The sequence below is a fragment of the Botrytis deweyae genome, assembly GCF_014898535.1.
Source record: "Botrytis deweyae strain B1 chromosome Unknown BDEW_056, whole genome shotgun sequence".
In the NCBI taxonomy this organism is placed as follows: domain Eukaryota; kingdom Fungi; phylum Ascomycota; class Leotiomycetes; order Helotiales; family Sclerotiniaceae; genus Botrytis; species Botrytis deweyae.
Window position 1 is genome coordinate 44,847 of NW_024066263.1, and position 23,317 is coordinate 68,163.

The 23,317-nt window shown below is 31.5% G+C and overlaps 2 protein-coding genes across 2 annotated transcripts; one reads left to right on the plus strand and one right to left on the minus strand.

Moving 5' to 3' along the window:
* Positions 1–959: 959 nt before the first annotated feature.
* EAE98_011970 (uncharacterized protein) lies at positions 960–3,067 on the minus strand (the record flags this gene model as incomplete). Its single annotated transcript, XM_038959594.1, has 4 exons — positions 2,960–3,067; positions 2,367–2,911; positions 1,986–2,308; positions 960–1,932 (listed from the first exon to the last, which is right to left on the minus strand). Exons 2-4 carry the CDS (start codon positions 2,877–2,879, stop codon positions 960–962), a joined length of 1,809 nt encoding a protein of 602 aa, XP_038804018.1. The 5' UTR covers positions 2,880–2,911; positions 2,960–3,067.
* Positions 3,068–10,266: 7,199 nt separating this feature from the next.
* Positions 10,267–12,262, plus strand: EAE98_011971 (uncharacterized protein; the record flags this gene model as incomplete). The annotated part of the gene is made up of 4 exons (XM_038959595.1): positions 10,267–10,291; positions 10,432–11,131; positions 11,179–12,162; positions 12,214–12,262. 4 exons carry the CDS (start codon positions 10,267–10,269, stop codon positions 12,260–12,262), a joined length of 1,758 nt encoding a protein of 585 aa, XP_038804019.1.
* Between the last annotated feature and the right edge of the window lie 11,055 nt (positions 12,263–23,317).

The window sequence follows — 23,317 nt, forward strand, 5'->3', positions numbered from 1 at the left end:
AATATAGAGTAAAATGTTTGAAGTATGACTCTATAGGGAATAAAATAAAAAGTATAGCGTAGAAAGTAAGAGTATAAGGAGGACTATCGTATTAAGTATAGTATAACTAACTCTAAGGGGAAGAGTTCTATATAAGACAGAAATCTCACTAGTACTAATCAGAGCTTCATTACAGATTTAACAAAATTACTATACAAATTTCAAATTTATTAATCTACATTTTCTAGCTTTTAATAACTCAACATCAGTATTTAATAAAACACTTTTGTCAATTTTATTATTCATATAAATTATTAAACTATATCTGCATTTAATAAACCCTTATATTACTAACAAATATAGTTTTATATTATCTAAAAAATCGATCCGAACGGGCTCGTATATATATCCCTCTTTTCTTTTCCTTTTTCCCAAGATAAAAAGATGTAGAATCTAAAACTACCTACCTACCTATACAGAGTACCTATATATAAAATAGCATATAAAAATATAAGCCAACCGTCTACTAAAACCTCCTAAAATCACAATCCTCAACTCAAAAACCCAAACCCATATCAAAACATACAAATCCATAAGTAAGTAAGTATGTAAAATGAAATCATCCAGTATATAACGTATGTATATAGGTATGTATATTTCAACGCCATCACCATCGCTATCAATATCGATATCGATATCGATATCTCAAGAAGAGGCAAACGCAATGCAAGGCAAGGTTATGAATTGTATCACATCCATCTATCCATCCATCCTATCTTGTGCTGTGTTATCCCGTGTTGTGTTCCATCTCCCATTGTAAAGATTTAAAATCTTGTATCTAAGTTATGATGTTTGAAAATGAAACTGAAACTGAAACTGCTTTAAATCCCTTCTAGCATAGCAGATGCCATAAAGTCTCGCGAATATGTCAGACAAACTCCCCATCAAATTCCATTACAAATCCCCATCCCCATCCCAAACTAACAAGTACTATCCCAAACCTCCGCACGATCCAAAACCAACTCCACAGAATTCTTCCAACCCAATCTCACCACCGTCTTCTCCTCAGGCTTATAAACCGGCCATCCATAATCACTCAAGCCCTGCTGACTATCCTTTGCAAAAGCCGCCCACGCACCTCTCATATACATCCCCAGCAAAACCTGTTCTTTTCCCGCGCCCGTGATGCCCGGTCCCGTTGGCCACGTGCCAAAAACGCTATAGACATCCGTGATGTGGAAGGCGCCGGCATCCACGCCCTTCAGGATTTGCAGGTTGGGAAAGTCCCCGAAATAGCGGTATCTCCATGTTGTGGCCCCAGCGGCTGCGCTTGCGTTTGCGCGCGCGGCGGCGGGACACGCAAAGGTGGAGTTGGTCATTTGGGGGATGTCGATGGGGTGGCTGGACATGAGGGATTGGGCGGCGAAGACGGCGGCTTCGTTGTTGGTGTTGCCGATGAGGAGGGGGAGGGTGGTGAGGTTTCCTGCGGCGGCGCGCGCGGGGTAGTCGGAGAAGACGAGAGTTTCGTCGATGGAGGGGAGGAAGGTGTGGAGGTGCGCGATTTGGAGGATGGCGGCCGTGGTGAGATTGGGGTTGCGCATGCATTGGATGACAGAGTCGGGGTCGACTGAGGCGTCGCCGCAGCCGAGGGATGAGGAAGTATTGCGCCAGGAAGAGAAGGCTTCGGAGGAGGAGAAGGTGGGAAGAGCGGGGATGGTACCGGATTGCATGATCATAGCCGAGACGATGGGATCTTGTGGGTAAGCGTAGGAATAATAGTCGATGGAACAACTTCCTGCCGATTGACCAAAGAGAGTGATGCGAGATGGATCACCTCCAAAATTGGCAATGTTGTTATACACCCATTCGATGGCGAGTCGTTGATCGAGCATTCCATAATTACTGGTTGGACCTGTTGAATCACCAGAGAAACCAAAGATGTTTACACGGTAACTTTGAATTATTAGCGACGATCGAATTGATGATGATGGAAAAGAGAAACTTACTTGATGCTAACCATAATTACATCTTCTTGATCCACAAGAGTCGAGCCATCATAAATATGCGATTCAGTCGCGCCATCTCTGAAAGCACCGCCATAGATCCAAATCATGACTGCTTTTTTGGTTCCAACGACTGGGGCTTGAGCGGGTTTGGGAACCCAAACATTGAGTGTTAAGCAATCTTCATTGTTTCTAGGTCCATCACCTGCTTGAGTAAAGGTATTGAGGATACTAATACCAGAAGCGGTATAGTTATCGACTACATCTGGGAAGTTTGATGGGATGAGTGAAAGTTCATCGGAGAAAAGCTTTGGACATGTATATCCCTATTAATTATTAGAATGAGTGTTGAAAAATACACCAAAGATAGTCAGTCTAACTTACAAAATTTGTACCATTAAGAGATCCATTTCCAGTAAATGGTTGTGGAGGAGCAAATCGCAAATCACCAATAGGAGGTTGCGCGAATGGGATACCGAGATATTCATAGACGGCTGGTTTCTTGGGAGATGGATGACCAGCCACTTGACCACTGGTTGTATTGACGCAGCGATAAAGTCTTCGACCTGCTTCGGATTGTTCGGGACATTGAGCCAGGATGGTGGCAGCAAAGAGAAAGAGAAAGAGGAACTTCATCATGATGAAGAGAATTCGATAGGGTCTAGAGAACTTGGCGTTTGTCGTGGGATTGTAGTAGAGATGTGTAGGAAGGGATTTTTCAGTAGTTGTGTGTATGCTGTGTATGCTGTGTATGTTGTGTATGTTGTGTTTATTGTAGATCAGAATCTCTTTTGGCAAAGGGACGAGGAAACTATATAACCTTTCAAAAGCACTAGAAGCTCGTAGAGTTCCTATGCTAAGCCCTGAGATTGATACCGCAGTCTTGTCCAAGTCCATACCACAGCCTTCTCATTCAGATTTTTCGGTGACTGTTAGAACATTAGACGAAGAGTGACTTGAGACGATAGTATAAATACCTATCGATTTTGTTGAGTTTGATATGATCGAAATTGGATACCTATATATAGAAAAGGCTATGTTGTGCATGCCTCTACGATTTGGTGAATATCTCCAAGCCGCACTTGCAGATATTCAGACGACGGGTTGTCATGCAATACCGATGTTTTGGGTACGAGAATCATCTATCTAGGTAGTATCATGAAGCACTTATTAGTAGTTCTCTCAGGAATTTAAGCAAGTATGTGTAACCATTTCTCACCAATATTATTCGTGAAACGGAACACTTCTTTCCGACGCAGAAGAGAAATTTCCAGTTCAATAAAACTACAATGATATCACGAAGACTCGAGATTTAAAACACATTTTCTATTTCCTCCGATCCAATCTTGTATCTTGTGGTTCGTGGTACAACAGAATTCATAGTTTCAGGTTGGTGATACCGAAAAAATTCGAAAGGGGCTTATGTTGTAGAACGATATCAAATTAAAGAACGATACATACATACAAATTTCTTTCCTTCAGAACATGAACATGAAATATGAATGGCAGAGTTCGAACGAGCCACGATTAAAAAGGCGGAGTCGTCTATCAATTCATTTATCAATTTATTTGGGTATTGAGGAGTTCCGAACTGAATTGCATGCGCAGTCGGAGGTTCATTGGTGAGATCCTCACGTTACTCAAGAAGAACGGGATATACAAGTATATCAAATATTCATACTGCTATGTTTTGAGGGTTCGCTGTCTTATGTATTTACCTATCTAGGTATACCTACCTAGTACCCATATAAACCACTGAGAAACGATATCATTAGTAGCGTAATACAAGCTAGAGAGGAAAACAAGATAACATACTCATACATTCTCATCAACACATATCATCCATGGATCCTGCAGACAGAATAAAGGAAATCCAAAGATTCGAATCATTACACTTGTAAGGTTACTCCACATTCACTAATTCTTGATTCTACTTGAGATCCTCTAACACTCTACTTATTAAAGAGATGTCTTTAGATAGGTAGGTAGTTAAGTATTTCAAACACAGATTCTATCTAGACCGAATCAAATACAACTTGACTCGTGCGTGGTACGTGGGACGAACAATAGGGTCGACTTCTCGAAAGAGATATGTCTTAATAGCGATATGATCGATGGATTTTCTGGGGAAAGACGATGAGAATAGGTAGGTAGTAAGTTGTAAGGTTTGAATGGTAGTTGTTCTAGGGAATTTCTTAAAATATAGAGAGAGGAATAGCATATAACATAGCGATAAATGTATTTTTACCATTAGAATTGAAATCTGAACTTCAAAGTACTTACATACTTGTTGCTAATTTAAGAAGTGGAAAGAGCGAGAGCAAATTAACTACTCCAAGTCTACTAGGTACTCGACTCGACATCTTCAATACAAGAAAACAGGAAGATTTTCTAACTAATCAAATCTAACATGCGAAAAAAAAAACATCTCTCAAGCCCCAAAACCCATAAAGCACTTACACATTTCAAATCCATCTGGCCACGCATTCCATCTTCGCCTCACTCAATATCATAGGTAGGTAATCCCATATGAAAATCTCTTCAACATGCTGCCTGAACCCCCCTCCTTCCCTCCCTCCAACACCAACCTACCATTCGAAACGCCCAAACCAAAAAATCCCACGCCCAAACCAAGCCTCAAAAAAGACCTCGATGAAAAATAAAAATAAAATAAAGATAAGACGAGGCAACTCCAACTCCAACCCCAACCTAAACCTAAACCCCAACCAAGCTGCATCCACAGCCTTACGGCCCAAGGTACTGGATTCGGGTCATTTTAACGCACGCACGCGCGCACACCTGCATTCGATTCGCCTTACCACGCCACGAGCGATGTGGATATACTTACGAACGATTTGAGAATTCTCCAGTGCTGACTGAGATTTGAAATACTTCACAGCTGAAGATTACGATTATGATTATGATTGTCAATATGATGACCAAACGAAAAGAACAAAAGAACGAAAGAGAGAAAGAAAGAAGATTCGTCGGTATCGCCTCGCGATACATACTCAAACGAGAAACGAAAACGAGCATGTTTGTCTGACACGTCAGATTCCCATATCATCCAGGTGCTCTGCTTACCGTCCGTCCGTCCGTCCGTGGAGATATCTACCGAGATGGATTGAGTACGTAGATACTGAGGCTCGGAAACGGAATCTTCTGCGTACGGTACGATGGATGCGATGTACAGCTCATCATGGATCTGGGTTTGGGTTTGTAGGTAACCCCGCAGGAAGGCTTATCCATATGTAGGTACTCACCGTTACTTGCGGGATGGTTTGTGTGGTGTGTTGTGTTGTGTGTATCGTAGTGCGGATATAATGCGAGATGCGAGGTAGCTCTGTGCTCAGGGTTCAGTTCTTCCAGAGTTTCGCCGCTCACCGATTTTATTTGATGGGCCACCAGCATACGAGGGCGTGTTTTTGATGATTGCCGCTTTCCATAAGCGAAAATATCAATCTTCGAAAAATAACAACCTCACATATAAATCTATATATTATCATATTATTCCCCTAAGAAATTTTATTATATAAATCTTATAATCTAAATTAAAATAAGATTATTCCCAGAATATTATTCAACCATAAAAGTTGTTATTTTTATGGTTTTCAATAATAAGTTTATATACTTTTATAATATATAGAATAATATTATCAATAATTTCTTGAAATATATTAGATTATTCTTCTTTCCAAGTTTTATGTATTTCTTTTGTATTTAAGGGATAAATACCTGTATCTCATTATTTTCGAATTTATATATATATATACCTCTATATATACTCTATAGCATTTATATCAGGAGATTGAGGTAACCAATTGAAATTTATAATATTGGACTTTTTCATAAATTCCTTGATATAAGAAGCTTTATATACTAATATATTATTCAATATCAATATAGTATTCATACTATTGCTTTTATTAAACTTTTATATCCATAATTTAAGCTTAGATTTTAAAAACCCTTTAAAAAAGCAATACCAATTAACCCCTTCTTTATTACAATTCCCCCTTTTATATACAATACTCTTTTTATATATCATATTACTAATAATAAATCCAGATTTCTTCTTCCCTTATAAATCATATTCTCTTTTTTTTTGTTATTGACTACCTACAAAGGCTAATATATACAATAAATTGTATTCTTAATTTAATTATTCCAACTCCTCTTTAGCCTCCTTCTTCTCTTCCTCTATTTTAGTTATATATATAATGCATAATCCAAAACACTTTCCTAGATATATACCCCCAAAGAACTGATTACAGCCATATTGTAGATTCAAAGTAAAAGCTTGTTTTATATCTTTATATTTGTATTCTTCTAAGATATACCACATTCTATAAATATCTTCTTCAAAATTGTATATTATAATTATATCAATAAATATAACTCTCTCAAAGGTTTTTCTTAATATTTTTTATAAATCTGTAACTCCTATAACCCTTTTTTTCCAATATCCTATATTTAATTATAGCTTTTTTGTAAATATAATATAAGAAAGATAATTCACATATATAATCTTCCAAAAAATTGAAACATAAATCTTTTTCTTATACATTTTATTCTAATTCAAAGTATATTGATCTGTAGATAGTATTCTACTACTTCAAATTGCTTTAACCATAAAAACTAGCATTTGTTATTCATATAATCCCAAAAAAGATTACTATTCTCAAATATATCTATTTTCAATATTCGATATATCAGCTAATAAAGATTATCTAGTTTTATTATATATACTATTCAATTCGTTTCGATTTCGTATATATTGTTGTATATATCTTATAATTCTTTTCGAAAATTTATAATTCTAATATACTACTTCCTCTTGAATAATAATAACTTCAGTCATACATATAATTGTCTATCTAATTCCATTAAATACCTCTTTTCGATTAATTTTAAATATTTGTGAATATATCTCTTTACTTTATTAATCTTTATAAAATATAATTTAATGATTTATATAAAATAATTGAATTTTAATTAAATTTAAAAGATTTAAAAGCTGAGAATGTATTCTTGATATCGCACGGTTTTGGGTTGTGCACGGGCCCGGCAATCATCAAAAACACGCCCTCGTAATGTATACCCGACTACTCGTACCTAGCCACTCGTTATTCATCATTCATCATTCATCATTCATCATTCATCAGCCACATACAGACCCGCAATATCACAGCCACATCACATGAAATCCATGATACTGAAATCCTGTTCCTGGCCCCCATTTCTTCTTCACAATTCATAGGTACCGACCAATTCTCAGTACAGAAGCGATCTGCAACCCAAGACCAAACTTGTCGGTAGTATGGGATGATGTTTCATCTCTCTGTACGTATGATTCGATCTCAGGATTTGCCACGAGTCACGACTTGTAACGCGTTCGGTAGTTCCCGGTAGTTGTGTTGCGTGTGTATGGATTGTATCACGTGAGTGTGTCATGATTTGATATTGATGGAGATAGATTGACGGGGATGAGGATTTGAATTGGCGATGTGGTGATGTGTGATATGTGATGTGTGATGTGGGCAAAAGTGGACGGAGGGAATGGATTTTCAGCAATGGTTGTGTGGCTATGTTGAATTTTTTTGTCAATGATAGCCTATCGACAAGTCGGTGGAAGAGCGAGGTGGGAACTTTATTAAACCACAGCACGGGACGGATGTTTCGATACGATAGGATGGAATGGATAGGATATTGTTTATCCCCGTCCCAGTTCAGTCCCCGCATTGAATGAAGAAACCTTGAACGACTAGATCATTTTTTTGCGGTAATATTGATGTCGCCGTTGATTCATGAGGGAGGTCAGCCGCTGCACCAATGTTAGTGAGCACAGATTCAGATTGAAATTCCAATTCCATTTCAAGAAATGTGTACGATATGTATCATGTATGCAGCACCGAGGAAATGATATGGAGTAACAAGCTTGCAGCGACCGATATGCGACCCCGGGAGAAGCGTTCATGGATGTGGGGGGTTTGGCTTAAGGGGTAATTATAATGTCGTCGTCATCACATAAGAGGGCGCTTGTTTGTGATTGATGGAGATGTTATAGGGATTGTATTGATGATGGAGAGTTGGTTTGATATCTTGTACGAAATACTGTATGTGTTGTTGTCGATGGATTGAAGTTTTCTACTTTGTATTGATCAAATAGAGAAGAACGAACTGTACTCGGTCGTACGATATAAAGTGTATGTACCTCCTAGATATAGCACCAATCTCAATAGCAGACGATGAAGTGTAGTACAAATATCACCCGTAATGAAGTGTCGTTACCGATGTTCAAAACTAATGTATGCCAATATCTCATTGATAAAAGCTTGATAAAATCAAGATTATTGGCTTCTCTTGTGTAAATGCGCCAAGATGGGAAGATCAAGATTTAAGTGATGGTGTGGTGATTTTGGAGGAGAGAAGAAATCTTGATTTTTGTGAGGAAGATTCCTTGGTTTTAGGGGTAAATGCTTGAATGTTTAGGAGATTTAAGGATGGGATGGGATATGGCATTGGGATTTGGGACTTGGGATTCGAGACTCGAGATTTAGAATTGATTGTATTGTTGATGTATTGTTGATGTATTGTTGATGTATTGTTGATATATTGTTAATGTCTGTTAATGTCTGTTAATGTCTGTTAATGGATTATTAATAGATTGTGGAAGAAAGTATTGTCTATGAATAGTAATAATTTATATAATCATCATTAGATGTAAAGTATTGGTAGATATATACCAGTAATATATACAAGTAATATATACACAGTAATATTATTTAGACAGTTATAATATCATAAAAACCATAATATCATAACAATAAAGATATCAATCACTTCGCATTGGTGCCACGCACTGGGTTGGGTTTGCGCAAACTATCTACCATCTACCTCAATATCATTGGACAATTTACCATCTTATGATCCTTTAAAAGCATCATCGTCACCATCATCGTCATCGTCAAACCTCACTTGTCGTCGTTCGTGATAACATCATCCAGCATACCACATTTATTAGCATTAATGAGGCATTTATCACGGAACCAAAGAAAGTTGGTGAACGGGTGAACTGGTCTGCACAACTGCAGGAAATTTGCCAAGACATTAAGGATCCTCTTGACAATTTACATCTTTTAATCCTCACTCACATCACTCACTTCACTCACTTGAATGTTTTGTGAATCTTTCTCTTCTCTTACCAACCATCATACTTTCCACACCTTGCCCATCTAGAATTCTACATCCAACCTCAGCCTCTTCTAGTCTTCTCGTCTTCTCGGCCACAGGTCTTTCTTTCCCTGGTAAGGTTCTTCTAAAAAATCAACCTACGAAGAGAACCTGGAACCTTCCTTCCATTGATCACCAGCCACACTCACTCTCACGCTCACCATTCCACAGCCAGAATATCTGGGGCAAATTATTCTAGGAACGACCTCGTAGATAAAAAAGATCATCAAATTCAAATCCAAATCCAAATCTCCATCCCAACATCAACATCTAAGCCACCTCTTGAAATTTGCCCATCAAAAAAAAGGTCGAGAAAGGACTCAATTCCTCAAAGGCAGTTATCTCAATTCGCCTCTTGTGAAGACATAAAGTTATTAAATCTTCTCTCTATCCAAGAAGTACCTAGGTACATAACTATTCTGTCCTTTGGATTCTCGTGAAGGATCTCTTATTATTAAACACCCCCTGGTCAAGAAGACCCAGGTACTAGGACTCCATACAATCAATTTAATCTTATTACCACAATTACCACAATTACCACAATTATCACATTTCCTACCCAAAAAAATCAACAAATCAACAACGACTACCGGTATCTACCACCTACTAGGTACACGGACGACGCATGGGAACTTAGATCTGAACCATCCAATTCCAATCAACAAAATCACTCTGGTCTCGGAAAACGATCAGCTCACTGGGAACGAAAAAAAGGGTGTCACTTCTCAACTCAACTCTATCTTCTTCACAGTCATCCACCGTTTCGTTTTTTCAATCATCGAAGCGCCAACATCAGCACCAGCACCAACATCAACACCACCATTAGCACCACCATCAGCATCAATTGGGTCTACAGGAATAAAGCCTGACTGTGCCTTATCCGCCCTCCATCCCTCCCTCCCTCCCTCCCTCCCTAGTCCTCATTTTATACGACCACAACCTCGTCAACGACCACGACCATTATTTAGTCCCAAGATCCACCTTCAAAGGTCAAGTTTCGAATCATCAACCCCCCCCCCATACATTGTTTGTCAACTTGATAATACAAAACATGGCTCCAAACGATTATAACCTTTGTTAGTCAATTCCTTTTCTCACTAACATCTTTTGCAAATGATTATCATGTCCATGCCCGTATCAACATTTGTCACTTATTTATTCTGATTTTCCTTCCCAATTGTTGATGGGTCAGTACTTACCATTATGTTCAATCTAGATACAACAAAACGAGCGGCGCGACAAGAAGCATGGCATGGTCCAGGAACAGAATGGAATCCTTTTTCGAAAACCACTCGACGGAGCAGTACCTTTCCCGCTCAAGTTCCCGATGAAGAAGCTTTGAGAGGATTAGAAGAACCTGCATTAAGAACGATAAATACCGAGAATGGTCCACGATCGTCAGCGAGCCAAGCACCATTTTTTAATTCACAGAATGCTGGCACGGCAATGGAAATGCAAGATTTAGAAAAGTCGGCGACAAATAATGGTGGACGTCCTAGCGATCCAAGTACCGAAGCAACAATTGTTGGAAGACAATCATCGAGGCAACCGAGTGTAGAGGAAAAAGCACGACGGAGATTCCTGAGCAGATTTACCAAGAAGGGTAGGGAAGAAGTCGATGGTGAAGAGAAAAGGAAGAAACGCGGAATCTTTCGAGGAAAGGATATAAAACACGCGCCCTTCACCCTGAGGAGTCAATTGCAGAATACCATTTTCAATTCCTGGATCAACGTCTTACTTATCGCTGCACCAGTCGGTATCGTACTCAATTACGTTGGTGGGGTAAATGGAATTGTTATTTTCGTGGTCAATTTTCTTGCCATCATACCGCTGGCAGCGATGTTGGGTTTTGCCACTGAAGAAATTGCTCTTCATGTGGGTGAAAGTTTAGGAGGTTTATTAAATGCTTCTTTTGGGTATGTATCATGTCTGGCGATTTATGGTCTTTACTAACTTGAATTAGAAATGCCGTCGAGATGATTGTCGCTATCATTGCCTTGGCCAAAGGAGAAGTTCTCATTGTTCAAACTTCTTTGGTTGGTAGTATTTTATCCAATTTATTACTCGTCATGGGAATGTGTTTCTTCTTTGGAGGACTTCGAAGAGAGGAACAATTCTTTAACCAAACCGTTGCTCAAACCGCTGCAAGTTTGTTGGCCTTGGCTATTGCTAGTGTCATTGTTCCAACCGCCTTCGATTTATGGAGTGAAACAACCGATGCTCCAATTGCAGCTATTTCACGTGGTACTTCGGTCATTCTCTTGGTGGTATACATCGGTTATCTTTACTTTCAATTACATACTCATTCTACCATGTTCAATGAGGAGAGTCAAAAGGTACCAATGAGACCACGCAAGCATGCTTTACCACAAGGTGCAATTGCAAAGGGTTTGGCCAAGGCTGGAGGAATTGGAGCAGGACCTGGTCGAGCAAATATTGCCGAGAGACCACCTAACGATGAATTGATCAACCCAAACGCACACGAGGAAGATGAAGAGGAAGAAGCTGAAGAAGCACAATTACACATCTTGGTTGCTTGGGCGACTCTTGCAATTTGTACTGCTATCATTGGACTTTGTGCAGAATTCATGGTTGATAGTATCAGTGCAATTACTGAAGGTGGTGCTATCTCGGAAGAATTTGTTGGTCTTATCCTTTTACCTATCGTTGGAAATGCTGCAGAGCATGCTACTGCTGTAACTGTTGCTTGCAAGGATAAAATGGATCTTGCAATAGGTGTAGCTGTTGGATCTAGTATGCAAGTTGCTTTGTTCCTCATTCCGTTACTGGTTGTTATCGGATGGATCATGGGCAATGATGCTATGAACTTGAGTTTCGATGGTTTCCAAGTTGCCGTTTTATTTGTGGCTATTTTACTAGTCAATTATTTGATTGGTGATGGTAAAAGTCATTGGTTGGAAGGAATGCTTTTACAATGTCTTTACATGTAAGTTTGAATTCATTCCTTGGGTGATATCTTTATACTAACATTTAATAGAATTATTGCAGTATGTGCTTGGTATTACCCAGCAACAGGTGCTGCATAAATCAAAAACATCGAAAAATCAAAATACGTTTAGCTCAATTTGGAGTTAATACTTCTTTCCTATATTGAAGCCTGACGTCATTTTCGACGTCTATTAGCATTTCGAAGCTCATATCGGCGAAGATATTTCATCTCGAGGATTCTACTTTTTTTCAGAATCAAAAATCAATTATAGTTCATATTCGACCTCGAGTTTTCAGTGCATACACACGCATACACAATTCAATATTTAATGTTTATGTCATTCTTTTTATCGCTTCTTTTCATATCTTTCAATGCCGATTGTATAATATGAATACCACTTTTTTCACGCTTGCATGTACATATCCCACAAAATTGCAGGCGTTTTTTGTTCGATGAGATTCTTTATTGCGTTAGATGGGTGTTTAGGAGTTTGAATTTGTCATTCTTTTCTAAGATGAGGTGAAGACGAAAGTTGAGGAAAGGGAGGGTAAGATGGAGATGTAGAAATGGAAGGAAAAGAAGTCTGGGGAAGAATGAGAGAATGGAGAATGATTGTAATGGATACCAATATAAAGTTTTTGCGAGAGAATTGAAAGAGGAATTGTAGATGTTAGGACTAGAGTAGAATAGATGCGATGAGATAAGAAAAGATAATAAGAAAGATCTTTTGAGGATGATTATTGAATTTTATATTCTAATGAATTGAGTGAGTAGTAGATGAGTAAGTTAGTGAGTAAGTTAATTGAACCTGAATATTACGATTTTATTAATTGGATATGAATATGAATATAAAGAGGGTAATGAATAATAGATAGATAGATAGCTAGATAGATAGATAGCTAAATCTAAATAATATGAAAATAGATAGATAGATAAATAGATAGATAGATATAATAAAAAATAGAGAATAAAGAATAGAGAGAGATATATGTAGTATTAATCGATTAGCGAGAATGATGAATTGATGGATAGATTGATGGATATCTAGATAGGGGTAGGGAGATAGTTGGTAGTGAGGGTGAGGAGGGTGAGGAGGGTGAGGAGGGTGAGGAGGGTGAGGAGGGTGAGGAGGGTGAGGAGGGTGAGGAGGGTGAGGAGGGTGAGGAGGGTGAGGAGGGTGAGGAGGGTGAGGAGGGTGAGGAGGGTGAGGAGGGTGAGGAGGGTGAGGAGGGTGAGGAGGGTGAGGAGGGTGAGGAGGGTGAGGCGGGTGAGGAGGTGAGGAGGGTGAGGAGGGTGCGGAGGGTGGGTGAGGAGGGTGAGGAGGGTGGTGAGAGGGTGAGGCGGGTGAGGAGGTGAGGAGGGTGAGGAGGTGAGGAGGGAGGAGGGGGTGAGGCGGGTGTGAGGAGGGTGAGGAGAGTGATGAGGAGAAGGAGTGTAAAGAGTGTGAGGAGGGTGGGTTGGTGTAGAGTGGGATGATAGGTAAGTAGGTTGAAGGGGGTAGGTAGTATTCTTATCGCTTTCCTGCTCTTCTCGATATACTAGGTTACGACTCGGGGCACGGGAGTGTGGAGCGACGAAGGCGAGGGGGCGAGAGCGAGAGCGAAATTCTTCCTTCGCTATGTCTTTTCTTCTTCTATTTCCTCTATTTAATCTATTTTCTATTTCATCTCTTTCCTATTTATTCCTTTTCTTTAATCTTTACTTTTTTACATTTCTATTTTTGTTGTCCCGGTATGGATTACACGTGATGATAAGCGATAAGCTAGGCCCCTGTTAGACTAGCTTATAAGTAAAAACTCTATATATCTTTATATTGAAAATCCTATATTGTAACTCTTAAACTACATCTTAATCTATACCCTATACCTATTATTCTTAGCACTGTTGAATATAGATTCCTGATTTTGCTTATTTGTTTTATAATATTATATAACTCCTACTAATATTATTATAATAGTGATATTAACTCTACACCCACCCAATTACTTAAAAAATACCTTTAAACTCAGTATAATTATAGCAGAGGATTTTTAAGCTTAATACTAATACCTCTAATTAATAATTATATATATTATCAAATTAAAAAAGATTATCTTATTTCTCGAATACAAGATTCGAGAAGTATTTGTTAAGAAATATATTAAAGCCTCTCTATATAAATAGATTACTGTATAAAATATCCATTTATTTAATTGTCTCACTAAATCTATATCTACTCCTGTTATACTTTTTGAAATAATATTTACTAAATCTATTCTTAAACAATTTGATATTATTATATTTATTTTATTTATTACTATCCACCTAAATAAATATATCCCTAATTTTAAAAAATTTAATAATTTTTAATTTGATTTACAAAAATTTATTTAATAGATATATATAAAAATAAGCTCAAATTCTAATTGTTTTTTTATTATTTCTATTTATTTAATTTATATTATTAAAAAATTTATTGGGAGAGTTTACAAATTAATTCTTTTTAAGATTATTTTATAATATCTATAATTTATTAATTATAATCTATTTTTGAAATATTTAACAAAATAGTTTTAGAGATTTTTAATTACAAATAAAATATTTTAAAATTAATTATATCTAATTTAAATAAACCATATCTCGATTTTAATATTTATTTTGCTAAATTTTAGAAATTAATTCTAGAAAATAAAATATCTAATAATTATTCTAATTTTACTCTTCTTTTAAAAAATCTTTTGAGAATTATAAAATATACTATTTTATTAATTTATCTTATCCTATAATTTTCAGGACATATTCTATTTATTTGTACTAACTTAATAACTCGGTTTTTGTTAGTATTAGTAATAAATTCTTGAAATTGTTTTATTGTTTTAATTTCCGTTGGGAAAAGAATTCTCATTCTATTATTTGAATTTACCTGTAATTTGTTAATCCAACTTTTTCATATAAGTAAAACCATTTTTTTTATTTGTTTAGGGAGGAGATTCTATAGATTTTAGCTTTTAATATTATATTATTAATAATAATTTATTCTAAAAGGAATAAGAAAAATATTATTATTGTAACTTTGCCAGCTATTTAATTCGTAATTACTTATATTCCGATATTTATTTTATTTAATTTAAAATTAAAACTTCTAATTCCCCTAGATATAACCTTGCCTTGAGAAGTCTATTAAAAGGCAGAATATCTATTCAATCCCCGTTTTGCTTTTTGCTATAATTATTACCCTATTCTCCAACTAGTTTGTTCAGATTAGGAAATAGAATTTGTTTGATTTAAATCACTACTAAAACAACTCTCTACATAAATTCCATTTATTTGTTATTATCATTTAAGGATTACCCTTAAAAAATGAATTAAATAATTGTACGAATTTAATAATCCTATCTATTACCCTACTTTTAGGAAGAAATATTTTTTCAATTTATATTATAATAAATAATAATTATAAAGGGATTGCTTTTACTAATCAAAACTAAATATTATTCCAAAAGATTTCTAAATATAAATTATTTACTACCTTCAAAATTATTAAATTCAATAACAAAATTCTATCTGAAAATCAGATTATATTCTATATTTGTATTAGATTTAGAATTAATGATTATATCAAAAAAAGAATTATTTTGTATATAATTGAATTAGTTTATTATCCTGTAATATTAAGTATAGTTTGATTTAAGAAGTATAATCCCTATATCGATTTTGTAATAAATTTATTTCAATTTGATAATTTATATTACTATGAATTCTATAATATTCCATCCTGCCTATTCCAAATAAAAGTTCTTTTTAACATTTTTCTAAAAATCTAATCTATATATCTATTAGATTACCTTGAAGATCTGAAGAATAAAGATATAATTATAATCTTTTTAAAAGCTTGTTTTATATATACCCATTAAAAATATAAAATATTTCAAATCTTTATTAAATAAATTGATAATATCTTAAATAAAAAGAAAAAATTCAATCCAAATAATCTTCTATCTAAATTTCGAAACTAGAAAAATATATTTTTCTTATAGAACATTAACAAATTATTATTATATTGATTTCACAATCATAAAATCTGATTCTAAAAGAAAGTTATATTACCCTTTAGAGTTTTATATACTATATCCCAAACTAAATTTGAAGTTTTGAAAGAATAACTGAAAGAAAACCTGAAAAAGAGATTTATTCGTTTTAGCTTTTCGTTTGTTGTGTTTTTTATTCTGTTTATCAAAAAAACTAATAAAAACCTCCGTTTTTGTATTGATTATAGAGTTCTGAATAATTTGTTCGTAAAAGACTGATATTTGTTATTGCTGATTAAAAAATCTCTAAATAACTTAAAGAAAATAAAATACTTTAATAAAATCGATATTATTTCTATCTTTATATGGACAAGGGAATTCATTCAAGGGAATTCACTTCAAAGGATTCACTTCAATACAAAGGCAACTGTATTAAGATTATTAGGCGAAAGCGAAGGAGACTAGCTCTTTCAGTAGTGCCTATATAAGGCCTACTATTTCCCTCATTTAGCTAGCTCCTTAGATTGAATACAAATAGATATTTAGGGGCCTATATATAGTAGAAACTATATCTTTTGTATCTCTCTCAAATTAATACTAATTAATAATATCACAAATTACTTACTTATTCGAAATACCTTTTTACTCTTATTTCTTTTACTTCCATTATAACATTCCAAGCAAATATTAATACTAGTTTTAAACAAGTCGGCAAGAAATTCGAAGTTGATAAGAAACCTGATACTAGTAAAAAACTGGTTCTATTTGATCAATCTATTAGTATAGAAGGATATATCGATACAATAATCGATAATACTGATTCTCTATAAATAGATTTCAGTATTTCCTTTTATAGAGATCTAAATCTAATCAATACTCCTCCTTATCCTCATTTTATCATTTTTCCTAACCCTTATATTCCTTTTAACAAAATATCAATTGAAGAAAAAAAAGCTTAGGAAATTAAGGATTTGGAATTCAAAGAAGAACTTTAGAATTATACTTTTTTAAAGGATTTCAATAAAGCTAGATAATTCTATAAAGAATATATATTCAGATTAGAAATAAAGCATTATATTAATAAATACTTTCTTTTTAGAAAGACTATATATTCGAATATAGGAATTATTAATATATCTCTTTAGAATATAATTATATTCAATTTCGATTATATTTATAAAAATATATTAAGGAATATTAATAAACTGATATTATATAACTTTCATATAATCTTACAATATTGTGGAGTTTATATTGATATTAATATAAGTATTGAGAATACTCTTATGAAAATATTTAATCATAGTAAATATTACGATTGGATTATAAATCAATTCCTGGAATATTAGTTTACTAAAATACAACTATTTGTATCAATAAAATAAGCTTATCTTTTTATTGAACTCAATCCAAAACTATAAATCAAATCTTCCGAATCTAAGGATGGTGATACGACTGATCAATTAATTTTATCAAAATCTAGCAAAGTTGTATCAATCCTTTCTTTTAATATAATAGAAGAACCAGCTCTATTCCAATCTCTATTCCAATCTGGGAATACACGAAATACATCTTTACTAGGTTCAAGGGTTTTATCGATTAATACTTCTGTAGGATCATCTAACAATAATAATAATTCAGATAATAATAATAATAATAGTAATAATTAAAATAATAATAGTAATAGAAACAATAGAAGTGATGATAGAGGTAATAACAGAAATAATAGGAATAGGGATTATTATAATCGTTCTAATTATTAGGAAAATAATTAATGTAATCAGAATTGTTGTCTTATTAATTTTTTTAAGATTTATAGAAATAATAATAGATATAAGGGTATTGATGATTCTTTTTAGTTGAAGATCTTTATATTTGTAGAGTATTGCTGTAGGATATTTATATTAACCAAAATAATTCTAATAGCCTTTTCGATTATACTCTTAGATGTAACTAGAGATTTTTATTAAGCTAATTTCAGTATTCTTTTTGAAATATATAAGGATGTATATGAAATAATAATTAACAATTTCAAAGAATCTGAATATTAGCGAAATATATTTCTCAAATAGAATAGAATTACTTTCAAGAATTATATTAAGAAAAATTCGATTAAGAAATTTCAAAAAGTATTTAATACAATAATTACGGATTTATACTTTATTCAGTATACTATTTTCAGAAATATATATAACTTTTAATTACATTATATTAGGATCTTATCTATATATAATAGTATTCCAAAATATTATTCTATAATATACAATCCTCATTCAATTATTATAAAGCTTATTAATCAAATTAAGTAAACTATTAATTCTTATCGAAAAGCATTTTCGAAATAGGATATATCGTTTAAGATATTTCTTATAAATCGATGAGATATATTACTTGAGATATTCCTTACAAATTAATATTTTTATAATAATAGATCTTTAAGCTTCTCCTTTCAGAAATCTTATAATAAATATATCAAACAATAATCTTTCTTTATACCAACTAATAAAAACAAGAATGATTATTATTTTTCTGATTATAAAAAGAAGAGCTATAGATACTATAAGTATATATAAAAGGAAAAAGATTAATTTAAAACAGATTATTATATTAAATATAATAATCTCAATAATAAGAGTTTTATGAAACGATATAAGCAGTTTGTTATTGATATTGAATAAAAAGATAATCAAAATAATAATAGTAATAATAATAATAATTATCTTATTAATCAGTATCTTATTGATACAAGTAATTTTGATAAAGTTTTTAGGATATTCTTTATTTTTATAGAAACTTATAATGATTTTTTAGTAGCAATTGATTTCAATAATATTATAAGTGTTTATAAGTTGATAGTTGAGATATTTATTATAAACAACGAATGATATAGTATTGATATATTCTTTAGTATTATAATTGATATAGATATAGTTAAGAGATTATCTATTAAATATAATCAGTATTTGGTATAGAAAAAGATTGAGGATGTTGAGTACGATATAGCTATTGCTGAATAGGTAATAGTCTAGTATAGTATTGGAGTAATAACTTCTATTGGTTCGTTTTACATTAAGTTTTTATTTAAAGAAATAGAATAGAATATAATAAAAGTCAATCTTCTCTTCTTGCTTTTTTTGGCTAATATAAATAGATTTAGATTTAAATATAACAATCTTAATAATATTGTTATTATATCTAAAGGTATTTATTTTATATATCGATAATTTGATTATATATTTCTGCTTTGGAATATTAATATCGAAGAATTGATTAGTTATTCTATTAATAGTAATGATTATTATTTTACTGAAGTTGAATTGTAATAAATTCATTATTAATTTGGCTATTTATTTATATATAAGTTTTATAAGGTGTTTAAATATTCTGGGTATAATGAGAACTTTGAGGTGATCAAATAGCTTACTAAGTTTTATTACTATTATTAAATCTATAGTAAATCGCTCAATAGATTCAAATTTTCTTTACTCAACAAGAATTTTAAATTCAATTATATTATACTTATTAATGTGCTTTATATCAACAATAATCCGATTCTGTATATTGTTGATAAAGCTATATACTTTTAAGCTATTTAATGACTAAGCAATATATCTATAAAGTATATATAGGATAAACTTTGTAAGTATTAAATCGATATATATATTGATTTATTAGAGTATATCACTTATAATACTGATATCAATTTTGTTAAAAAAGAGTTTCAATAATATGTTATATTAATATTTATTTAGATAAAGATAGTTCTTATAAAGGTATATCATTTAATTAATATTATTAGAAGATTTTATATACCATTATATAGATCTTACGAAATTATTTATAAAGAAGTTTATAAATTCGGTATTTATAAGGTAATTATATTCCAGATAGCTATAAAGGCAATTAATAATATTACTAGATCTAATGATTTAATACCTACTTTATTTATTTTTGGAATATTTCTTTATATAATTGATATCAGCTTTTCAATATCTATTATTTATTAATGTATTGTTGTGATCTTTAAAGCTATAATAAAGATTTGTAGATTATATAGTTTTATATAAATATAAGAAGTCTTGAATATATACAATAAATCCTTTATAATTGTATTTTATAATTTATTACTGAATAGTAAGGTTTTGATTTGAAGAGAGAATAATAGAATAGTTATTAGTGAGTGGAAAGGACCTTTTTTATTTATTAATATAGAAAGAAAGATATGTATTTTTAATCTACCTTATAAACCTATAAGATTTAGGTCTATATTGATAAAACTATATTATAAGCAATTAGAAGCTGAATGTATTGAGAAGATTAAGGAACTTAATTATGATATTGATTCTAAAATAATTTTGCTAAAATCTAACAAAATTATATCGCCTTCTTTAATAATTACACATATAACAAATCCAAAGGAACCTCTTTTAGATTTATTCAAAAACAACCAGATTCCTACTTCAACATCTTTTCTATAAATAGTTATACCTCAAATTCAAGCTTATATACAGAATTACTATTTTAAATATTTTACTACTAATCCTAAGGATTTTATTATATATAAGAAATCCAGAAAAAAAGAAATTGATGAATTGATAGCTAAAAGTATATTCAAGATTATATCACTTTCAAATATTCCTTTTGATATATATATTTTCAAATTGTAATTTATTAATAAAATTAAGAATAAAGAAATAAATATTAAATTCCGCAAATTGAAATTAGTTATTCAAGTATATAATAATATTAATAAAATATTTATATTAATATAATCCCCAACAATTTAATAATTATATTAACACATTCTAGTTTTATTAGCTATAAGTATTCGAAAAACAAGCATAGAGATATATATTCGAAATATTATTCAGATATATATTTAATCCATTTCGAACTTGTATCGCACTTTTTATATTTATATTCTGGAAGAAATAGATTTATCAATTAATATAATTTTATTAGTTATTAAATTATTATATAGTATTCCTAAAACAGAAAACCATTAGTTCCGAATATATTATATCTATTACTATAAAAAGCTTAAAATACAATAATCTATATATAACTTTTATCTTTTATATATTAATAATAAGGGAATTAGATTTGGTATTATAGGATTTCAAATAAATAATATATTTATTATTGGGGATAGTGTGTTTATATAAGCTGAGAATAATTAATTTAAGCAGACTGGTTTTATAGCTAAGGATTGTAAGAAACTTACTTACAATCACCTATTAAAATTTAATAATATTATTCTTATATTTAAAGATAATAATATTTATTTCGATTAGAAGAAGTAATATAATAATTTGTAATTTGTATTTATAGAGTTTATAGATATATATAGTATATATAGTAAGATTTGAAAATATATTTCTATATAAAAATAATATATTATATAATAAGCCTGTAGAATATGTATTACAATTATATATCAATTTGAAGTATTTTTTGATCTATCTATAGTAGTACAAACAATTCAATCTGATAAGAATGATATTATAATATTAAATAAGTATATTAAGTAGTAAAAAGAAAATTTTACTAAAGGACTCAAATATATACTATTTAATCTAGATTCACTTAAGATTATTATCTTTACTAATGCCTTTTTTACGAATAATAAGGATTATTTATTCCAAATAAACTATATAATTATAATAATAAATAAACATAATAATACTAATATTATTTATTAATTATCTATTAAATATAAAAGAGTTATATATAGTATTTTAGCATTTAAACTATATAGATTAATTCAGGGATTCGATATTAGTATAATAATCACTTCTATAGTTAGTGTTATTCTCGGTAAGGAGATTCCATTAGTTCTATATACTGATTCCAAATCACTATATAACCTATTCACAAAGCTAGAAATAATTAATGAAAAGAGATTAATAATCGATATTATAGTACTATATTAATCCTACAAGCGAAGAGAGATTGTTAAGATAATTTGGATTAATAATCTGATTAATTCGGTTGATATAATGATAAAAGGAAAATCGTATTAAATTTTTACTGATCTAATTAATATAAATAAGATTGATATCAAAACAATAAAATAAATAGAATAAGATTAAGAAAAGAAAGAGATTGATTCTACCAATAAAAGATTAGGGATTTTAACTAGTAGATAAAGAATATTTATAATTTCACGAATTTCTTTTCTACTATTATATTTAAAGCCATAAAAGAGAATTCCGAATATATAAATAAGGGAATTCATTTAAGGGAATTCACTTTAAAGGATTTACTTTAATATAAAAATAATTATATTAAAGTTATTAAGCGAAAGCGAAGGAGACTAGCTTTTTCAGTAGTACCTATATAAGGCCTACTATTTCCCTCATTTAGCTAGCTCCTTAGATTGAATACAAATAGATATTTAGAGGCCTACACATAGTAGGAACTACGTCTTCCATATCTCTCTCAAACCAACAATCTTCAATAATATCAGAATCAAAAAAGAATAAGAATATCTGATTGTGTTTTGTATTTAATTCGACCTATTCGAGTTTCTGGTCATATCATTTAAACTAATAAAAACACCTACTATATTCTAAAGATTTATTAACAACTCTCTATATAGATATCTGAATATATTTTGTATTACATATCTAAATAATATATTGATATATAATTATACCCAAAAGGAATATATTTATTATATTCAAAAAGTTCTATAAATATTGAGAGAAGTTGGTTTGTTTGTAAAATTCAAAAAATATAAATTCCTAAAATCTGAAATCATCTTTTTTAATCTAATTATAGGGAAGAATAATATCCGAATAGATTTAGAAAAAATAAAAATCATTATAAACTAGAAATTGTCTAACACTATAATCAACATATAAGTATTTATTAAATTCATAAACTTTTATTAACAATTTATTAAAAATTTCTTAAAGATAATCAGTTTAATAATAAATCTAATTAAAAAGAATATTTCATTCCTATAAAATACTACCTATCAAAATACTTTTAATTGATTAAAGAAAGTGTTTATTAAAGTACCTATTCTAATCTCCTTTAATTAAAAAAAGGAGGTAATTTTGGAAATTAATATATTAAATTATATTTCTATTAAAATCCTTTTTCAATATAATAAGAAAGGAATTCTTAAATTTATAGTA